The 8,960-nt window shown below is 34.1% G+C and overlaps 1 protein-coding gene across 1 annotated transcript; it reads right to left on the bottom strand.

Annotated features, from left to right (window-relative positions):
* Positions 1 to 842: 842 nt before the first annotated feature.
* Positions 843 to 8,077, bottom strand: LOC21393400 (alpha-N-acetylglucosaminidase). Its single transcript, XM_024176189.1, has 19 exons — positions 7,844 to 8,077; positions 7,560 to 7,636; positions 7,150 to 7,361; positions 6,765 to 6,886; positions 6,537 to 6,622; positions 6,316 to 6,410; positions 6,116 to 6,197; positions 5,554 to 5,660; positions 5,408 to 5,438; positions 4,973 to 5,090; positions 4,819 to 4,866; positions 4,275 to 4,383; positions 4,064 to 4,170; positions 3,365 to 3,463; positions 2,684 to 2,794; positions 1,785 to 2,017; positions 1,452 to 1,689; positions 1,259 to 1,337; positions 843 to 1,129 (listed from the first exon to the last, which is right to left on the bottom strand). Exons 1-19 carry the CDS (start codon positions 8,075 to 8,077, stop codon positions 843 to 845), a joined length of 2,475 nt encoding a protein of 824 aa, XP_024031957.1.
* Positions 8,078 to 8,960: the final 883 nt, after the last annotated feature.

The following is an 8,960-nucleotide window of genomic DNA, read 5'->3' as shown; positions in this document are numbered from 1 at the left end:
CTGAATCATTTTGTTTTCTTCCTCTATAATTCTATACTTTCATGGCCCATCTACTTTTGTCTTTGACAAAGATATGTACACCTTACACAAGTCTAGGTGGGCTTCATTAGCATTTTGTTCAACCTTATTTTTTACAAGTCTAATGTTTTTAAGCATTTGTGTTTTATCACGGATAAAATGTGGAGCATATCTTAAGAACATCCTCAATGCAATGTTAAAATGATATATCAATATCAAATTTTAACATTTAAGTCAAAAATCACTCTTCAATGCAATGTTTTTTTATGCTAAATTTAACAAATGCTATATTTGGTTGTAAATTTCCACCAAGTATGTAAATGCTAAATTTGATATTTATTGGTAATTAGGACAACATTGTTCTTTTAAAATTATTTTGATATTAAAAAGTGTACTTTTACAAGTTTCAAAAACTTAATAATTATGATAAAAAGCAAATATAACATTTAAAGTAGCATTATGTATTGAAGTACAAAATAGAATAACGCATCATATATGTTATTTTTACACTTTTCAATGGGAAATATAAGATAACATTGGCATTGATATTTGCATTAGAGATTGTCTAAAAGGGAAAAAAGAAAAGGATCTATTTCCTTTTTACTCTCTTCTATTTTTCTTCTACCTTTTTAGAGGGTGTTCTTGCTTATATTGCCATTTTGTTTTGGTTGCTATCTGCTGAATTCAGTTGTAAGTTGTAACCCACCAAAAATATATGGTGTTTCCTTTCATAATGAAAATGAATTGATTTATTCAAAACATATCAAAACATAATTTTGCGCAGTAGACAAGAGTTCGCACATCATTTTCATGATCCAAGAAAATTACATAACGTGATTTGTACCAGCTGCTTCATTCAGTGATTGCACTTCAACATTTTGCAGGTACTTGTTATAAAGCCACTTCGATATGTTGAGAGCATTCCCGGCACCTTTTATAGGGAATGCATTCCTACTTCTTTGCCAATCATTTGTGAGCTTTATCCACTCTCTCCTCCATCCCTTCAATTGAAAATCATCACCCTCCTCTAAGCTTTTGATTAAGAACTTAAAGTATATTTCCGCTCGAGGGCGGTAATAATCTCGTAGAAGCCCGCTCCAGTATTTGTTTCCTGCAAGAATAGGCCAACATGCTCCAAAAGGACATTAGAATTTCGACGCTAAAAGGCTTTACCAACTTTAGCTCATTATCTCTTCAATAGAAAAAGAAAATCCGTCACTTAGCCAAACCATTTTCGTACCGTAATCGCGAAGTAAGCTTGGTTCGTCATCCGAGTTGTCGAACCACATAGTTACTTGAGTTCTTGCATTCCATTCAAACTGCATTGTGGAATTGCATCAGTCAAAAAAAAAAAAAAAAAAAAAAACATTTTTAAGTCCCATATTACTCAACAGTCAACACTTCTTAGGTGATAGTCCTAGGGGGAAACAAACCTGTTTTTTCTCTTCTTCATTTTGAGCAAGTTTCTTTGCACTTTCCAACCAAGGTCCCAGAAGAAATCCATCATGGCAAGCCAAAAGCGTGTCAATATCCTCCACTAGCTCCAAAAATTTCTGGCTCCGGCGAGTCACTCCTTTAACATCATTTGATTGATAGGCTTCAATGATTTCCAAAAACAGTTGGTTTGCATATTTTGCTAAAACTTGTCTAGTCAGATCCACAAGATCATACCTTTAAACAGTGAAAATAACACAAAAATGAGTAATCAAAACTAAATATTTACTAATCCATTTGGGGTTCTCCATATTTTGAAGTGTGACTATTACCTGTAACTGTTACTTTTAGATAGTTCACCTCCACATACAAGAAAAAGTTCCAATGCACGCATCACTTCAGAAGTTGAATACCATAAGTGAGGTTGCTCAAATGATTCAGTGATTTCCTGTATTACTGATCCTCTGGAAACTTGTTTTTCATGTTGGGAAAATTTTCCTTGCGGAATTGATATAAAGGACGGATCAACATCAGGAAATGCCACAATTACATCCCTGTTTTTGTCCTGTTCTCATAGCACAATGATACAAGTTCAAACAAATATTATGCCAGGAATATCATGTGTGAGAGCAGAACATCTCTAATACAATGTTAAATCAATGTGATTTTCGCATTCAGATAAGAAAGTTATTATCCAATGCAAGGCTATCTTTGGTGTTAAATTTGGCGCGTGCCATACTTGGTGCCACATTTCGCACCAAATTTAGTGTAAGCCAAATTTTAGCATTTGGTTATTACATAGATCTTTTCATTTAATAATTACAACACCGTCATTTTCAAATTACTTAAAATTTAAAGATTTAGTTATAAAAGTTCTACATTTTTATGACAAAAAGTAGTTTAGTATTTAAAACAGCATCATGTATTAGAGCACAAAATACTCATCAAATGTGCCGATTTTTACGCTTTTTTGTACCCAATATAATATTGGTAATTTTGTATTGACATTTGCATGAAGATGGACTAATTCTCTAAACACAAGTTCTTTTTTTTTTTCCTTTTTCGGTAAGGTATAAAACTTGGCTAAAGTGGAGAAATAGTAGAGTGTTGCCACTAAGGACATGCAGTATGATAAAACAGCTAAAAGAACTATGAATAAAAAAAGAGGAAAAAGATAAAAGGAAAACAACCTCATTATCACCCAACAGCAGGAGACAATTAAGGCACTTACATAGGCACCATCTGTGCAGTTGTAGACAGTGTGATATAAAATGTTCCAAGCATCTTGTATCAAAGGAACTGATCGGCCATAACGCCTAACTGAATAGAGATCTATCCAATCCTGAAATAAGATTAGATTAGGTGAATTATACATTTAGAACAAGTTAAATAAACACACATGAATATAGAGAAAATGAAATTCAATTTCTTTAGAAGATGTTCAGAAGGCTTGCAAAGTGCAAATTTTTCACAAACTTGTTTTTTTTTTTTTTTTCTGAAAAAAAGTACTTTTAGACAGTATACTGAAGTAAAAGTATTGGACCGTTATTATAGGAAGCATATAAATAAAGGATGAATAGTGGGACTTTTGACACGTATACAACCGAAAATATTTCTTTTTCTTTTTAATACAAAGTGGCATCGAATCCATGCCATCTCTCTTACTGTACCACTTTGCCCGAACTCTCAAACTCCCGTTGCCACTAAACGAAACGGTTTTAGTCCACACAACCAAGAAACATCCATTATGCCCCTTTTAAGTAGCTCCATTATGAGTGTCTGCTTGCATAATTACTAGCTTGGTTGACATACTAATAGGAGTTGTTTTAGATTTATAATACTACTTAGCAGAAAAACAAAGGTGAACAGAATATGCAATGCTATGAGGAGTGAGGTGAAAAATCGACATTACCTTGACATAAACTTTGTTTCTATGAAAAGCCATCTCAGACATGAGATCATAGACAACAGGATTCTGTTCTATGCCTTCCATGGCCATTCCAACACCAACCTGGAAGTAAGTACACAGAAAAGATAAAATACATTATTCAAATGAATCTCTCTCTTAAAAAAAAAAAACAAAAAACAAACTTGGATAGTCAAATAGTGTAAATATGGTTGCATCTACACAAGTAATATTCATAAAGTTACTGAGAGATTATTGCTTGCTCTTATGAGAGCATGTTGACATAAATGTGATTGCTCTTAGATTATTAATTCATTCTAAAAGCTTAAGGTATTAGGAGATGGGCCAACAGTAGTGTTATTTTCTAATACTTAATTTTTATGTGTGAGATTAGACCAAACAAAATATGCAACATGGACTAATCAAAGAAATTGGAGAATATAAATACATGAGATTGGCCTATCAAAGGAGACAATGGGGTTACGTTACAAATTACGAAATTTCAAAATTAAAGTAATTCGAGGACATGATAATATGTTATGATACCATTGTTAGATTATCAAATTCATCTCAAATGCTTACGCTGTTAGGAGATGGACCAATAATAGTATCATATTCTAACAATTGCAACCCTATGGAAGATGAAAGGGAAGAAAATGGATAATTTAAAGCAAAACGCAAGATTAAAGTAGATGATAAGCTTGCCATTGTTGAGTTTTCATTACTAGTGCGAGCATCAATTGGTCCAGATGCTATTGCATCTAAAACGCCATACATCTCAATGTTTCCAGCAAAGTTGTGCAACATGCACCTGTACATTTAAATCAGAATATTTTAGACCAACATGTGAGAAATAAACAGAATAAGAATAAGATCAAAGTGTACATAAAAAATACGAAAGGAACGATGACCTTCCAGATGTAAGGAACACCATAGAACTGCTCGGAACTAATCCATAAGGGTTTCACTTCAGCAAATAGGTCAAGAACTACCAGCTTTCCCAAGGGAACAGAATGCAAAAGTGCCTGAATAATAAGATTGCATTACTGTACTATACTGAGCTATAATAACAATATCAAACAAGGAATAAAAATCCATGTGTTTACATATTCAAAATCAATAGTGAGTCCGTTCTGATTCTTCTTATTCTCCTCTTTTTTCAAGACATGTACATATATAGCCTTTATTTACGGTCTCACGGTGGGTGGAATGGTCCCTCCAACGTAACATGTATAAATGAAAAACTTAGCATGTCAGTCATTTACCATAACATTGATGTTGGAGAGGTGTAATACCAAGAATTTAATCATTCGAAGACTATGTTACACCTCTCCAAAGTCAATATTACGTTCAATAACTCTCATATTACATTTTCCACTATGTTGCAAGGACCGTAGACCATATATATGTGTTACTGCATGGAAAGTATTGAAATAATACGATAAAATGAAAAATGTAACCTTCATTTGGGGAGGTCTCCAGAACGGATCATACAAAAATAGCCATCCCTACAATATTATTCCAAAATAGATGTTTATTAGAATGGTGATATATATATTTATTGGTCCAAAATTCATGAGTTAAAATAAAAAGTTGGTCCGTTTATTTATCTACCTGCATTAGCCAAACGGCATTACTGTCTCCACTTTGCATTCCTTGAAATATTGCTGCTCCCAGTGAAGAAATGAAGTGTGGATCATCAACAGGTGGAGTATTCTCATCAAAAGTGTCACTGCAACATGTTGAATAAGTCATGAGATGATCTAACATATTATTAACTTCTTTTTGAACATTTTAAACCAAATATTTATACAAAACCCACCTAAATATATGTTCAATTGGAGAAGATTTAATCATAAATAGGAGCTGATAAAGATCAACTAAAACATTTATCATAAAAGCAAAGATCTAAATTGGAGTAAATACAAGTGTGACAGATTGACATCAGTTACTAAATCCATATCCTAAACTAAGATTACTAATTCTAACATTTTTTTTTTGCCAAGTAAATATTGGTATTCAATAGGAAGAGAAATTATAAAGCTTTACCAGTTGTATATGTGGCTGGTCCTTCCATATTCTGCCAAAACATGTAAACCAACAAATTCAGGAATTACAGAAACTCAAAATTTTTGCTAGCACCATGATATATGCAAAAGAACAGAAGACGATACGGAATCTAGATATATAGTCACCTTCAAGCTGTTGTTGAATGAATGCTCTCCCAATTTCTACAAACAATGGATCAGTTGCATCAAGAAGATAAGTACAGCACCATCTAGTATCGCTATCGACCGTAAACCTGTAACAGAATGAGAAATACGTAAACAAAGCGTCTTTGAGATTTAGTGCTCAAAATTGTTTGGAATTAATTCCTAGTATTCTAGAGAAAGAAAGAACGCAAATAAACATAGCGCACACAAAATTTATAATAGTTCACTCTCAACTTTCTGTTGATTTTCACTACAACAGGAAAAAGAAGTAGAAAGTACAAATGCCTCACTCTATCTTTCTATTTTAAGTTTGAATTGTGGTAATTGGCAAAAAGCGTATGACATAATTAGGCTGCACCCAACTTAACAAAATTACACCTATTCAATTCCTAAAAACATACCATCATTTTTTAGTCTTTTCGAAATTGTCCTGTAAAAAAGAAGGCAAAAAACTTTTTTTGAAAGTGATTCAATACACAAATTTTTGTCTCAGATCTCACCCCATAGGAAAATTTCAGGTGTCAAATGTTAATCAGTACATTACCAGTTTGCTAAGCGTGTTATCTTTGCTGATGGGAATCTAGTTTTAAGCGCTGCAGGAACATTTCCAGAGAAGGCCGGAAGTACTGAAGCCGACACAAAAACAAAAAGAACCTTTATTAAATCCAAACTACGAGGAGTTACACGGTTCGAAGATCGGATTGCAAACATTGTTCTCTAGCTTAAGATGTTCAGAGATAGTACCTGGAGTCATTCCAAGTTCATACATCCTTTGAAGTATCTTCTTCTGCAGTAACAGCTGTTGGTCTAGCCAACTTTGTGGCACAGGTCCACCCCATCTAACATAAGTTTTTTTTACATGTCAAAACAAGAAAATTAATACCATTGGAACTCATTCTTTGGAAATGATCATAGTGCATTCTTAGATTTCCACACTTCATTAGTTACAAGATCTGGCAACTCACCCGTGCAAATTTCCCATACGAGACCATGCGAGAAACGCGGGGCCTCCAAAAAAATCATCCAAATCTGAACTGCTTAGATTAAATTTCTATAGATGACAAAGAATAGACCATCAATAAAATTTTAGTATGCAATAAACTAATCATCACAACTAAAGTTAGGCCATCCTTGTTCAATATTTTACTAACAAGGAGAAATGAAAAAGTGGATGAAAAATTGAGAAGAATTGCCTGAAAAACTTTCTGCCAAATAGCCTCTTGCCCTGTGAATGCTAACGGTAGATTGATACCTTGGAGAGCCATCCAATCAATCTCCTTCTCCCATCTTTCCCAATCCCACCAAGCAAAAGTATCTTCCAAAAACATAACAATAGAGAATAGACATCCCAAAAATTTAATAAGAAAATACCAAAATCAAAGCCACAATCAAAACTAAGGGTGTCAATTCGTGTCAGGGGTTATGTTCGTGTCGGGTTGACGCACACTGTAACTAACACGAAACCAACCCACGACACAAAATTTTTGAAAACACCGAACCTAACCCGACCCACCCCTAGATAAGTTGACATGACGCGACCACAAATGACCTATGATAGACTAGAAAGCTTTCTCTTACAGCTAGATGTAACAGCATTCTGGTAGTAGCTCCAAGGAATAGGTCTTTGGACCAAAACACCATCGTCGTTAACACGGGGAAGAAATTCGGATTTTGGCACTGAAAATAGTTGAACCCCGCCAGTCTTTTCCCAGGATATGTGTGAACCACACCAGTTTTTCAAATACCAGTGAAGACCAGCCAAAATCTCCACGCCAGTGACCCCAGTAATCCTATTTGACAATTGAACATCACATAATATTTTGTCAATCAGACAACTAAGATTTTTCATTTAATAAATTAACTAGTATATATCGTTTCAAAGAGTTCAATAACGAGCGTAAAATCAACAACATAATCATATACAGTCAAATACAAATTAGCCAAGTGAAACTAATGATATGATGAATAAATACGAATTTACAACATACAAAATTTCTCGGTCTCCACGTCTAAGAAAGGAAGGATTATTTCTGATGATGAAGCAAGATGAACCACCACATTGCTCCTACCAAAAAGAACAAAAAAAAAACCATGCATGAAAATTATAAGATACTATTACCATCACGCAAAAGCACATTTAAGACATTTCAAATATTTCTGTTTCATTTACTTAATGCTAGTTTGGTATCATCTTTTTCACTTTTTTTTTTCTTTCTACTTCTTCCTTCTACTTTTTGTTTGTACAAAGAATTTTAAATCCAAATGCAAGTACCTTAGAGATGATTTGGAAGTCGAAGCTGGAAGAATGGGAAGGAAGAAGCCGGCGAAGGACGCCGCGAGCAGCGGCAACTTGGAGCGAGGGAGGAGCCCTCTCGCGGTCCTGCTTATCAAGAAGCTTCGAGATGTATCGGATTCCGAGAGTCGACGAGTGAGCCCAGGGGAAGGCGATGAAGAGGAGGAATATTGTCAATGTGAGAAAAATGGCGGGAAAGGAGCTGGACGCCATTGGAGGAGATTCGAAGTAGTGGGAAAGAGAAGTAGTGATTAGTATGGATTATAGAGGAAAGGAAGAGAAAGAGCAGGAAGGAGAATCTTGGAGGAGAAGAAGGTCGTTAACTATGAGACAGAGTTCAAGGCCGGCTACAACAACAGACAAAGAGCGCCAAGACATCCTAACCGTTTTTCATAATATAATAGTAATATATCTACATATATATTGGTATTTTGCACATTTGTCCCTGAATTTTTCAGGCTTTGGAAATTTGTTTTGTAAATTTTTAACTGTGGCAATTTACCCGCAACTTGCTAAATTATTGCAACGTGTCCTCTTTTATTGATGGTTGTGTACTTGTGTTGGACTGATGACGAAAAAATAAGCCTGGCAAAAAAATTCAAAAATTTTAATTCAAATTCTAACTCAAATATCTCAAATCCCTTTCTTAATCATGCAAACTCAATTCAAGGTCCGAGTAAAAATTGGCAAAATGGATTACTTTGCTTTCTTTCTGTTTTCTTTAGGACATGACAATAGAAAAACACAATTTTAAACCCACTTATGCACCGACACTAGATGAAAATTTACTCGCTCGACGTGCGATGATATGTTGTTTGTTAAAAGGGAAGGGAAGGAAATTGGTCAAAGGCTTAGTTTGGTAGTGCTGTAGATTTTAAAAAAATTATTTTTAACTGTGTTGAAGGAAAAAACAACTGTTACAAAAAGAAACTGAGTGTTTGGTAAACTATAATTATGGTAGCTGTGCTGGTTCTAAAATCAATGTAATAGCGTTTAGTAAATTATGATGTTGAATTGTTGTGGATAGTTAAAAATTACGACTCGATTATATTATACTATAATATAATATATATTTATTATTATATTTAATATAATA

This window comes from Morus notabilis, unplaced genomic scaffold (assembly GCF_000414095.1).
Source record: "Morus notabilis unplaced genomic scaffold, ASM41409v2 Scaffold1960, whole genome shotgun sequence".
In the NCBI taxonomy this organism is placed as follows: Eukaryota; Viridiplantae; Streptophyta; class Magnoliopsida; order Rosales; family Moraceae; genus Morus; species Morus notabilis.
The sequence above is the reverse complement of the archived record's forward strand: the minus strand, read 5'-3'. Positions and strand labels throughout refer to the sequence as shown.

Excerpts from the sequence above, each read along its gene's own strand:
- LOC21393400 (XM_024176189.1), bottom strand. The coding sequence starts at position 8,077 with ATGGCGTCCAGCTCCTTTCCCGCCATTTTTCTCACATTGACAATATTC. Across the intron at positions 6,887-7,149 it reads GAATGCTGTTACATCTAGCT|ATACTTTTGCTTGGTGGGAT; the intron begins GTAAGAGAAAGC and ends TGTTTTTGGAAG. Across the intron at positions 1,690-1,784 it reads TCTAAAAGTAACAGTTACAG|GTATGATCTTGTGGATCTGA; the intron begins GTAATAGTCACA and ends CACTGTTTAAAG.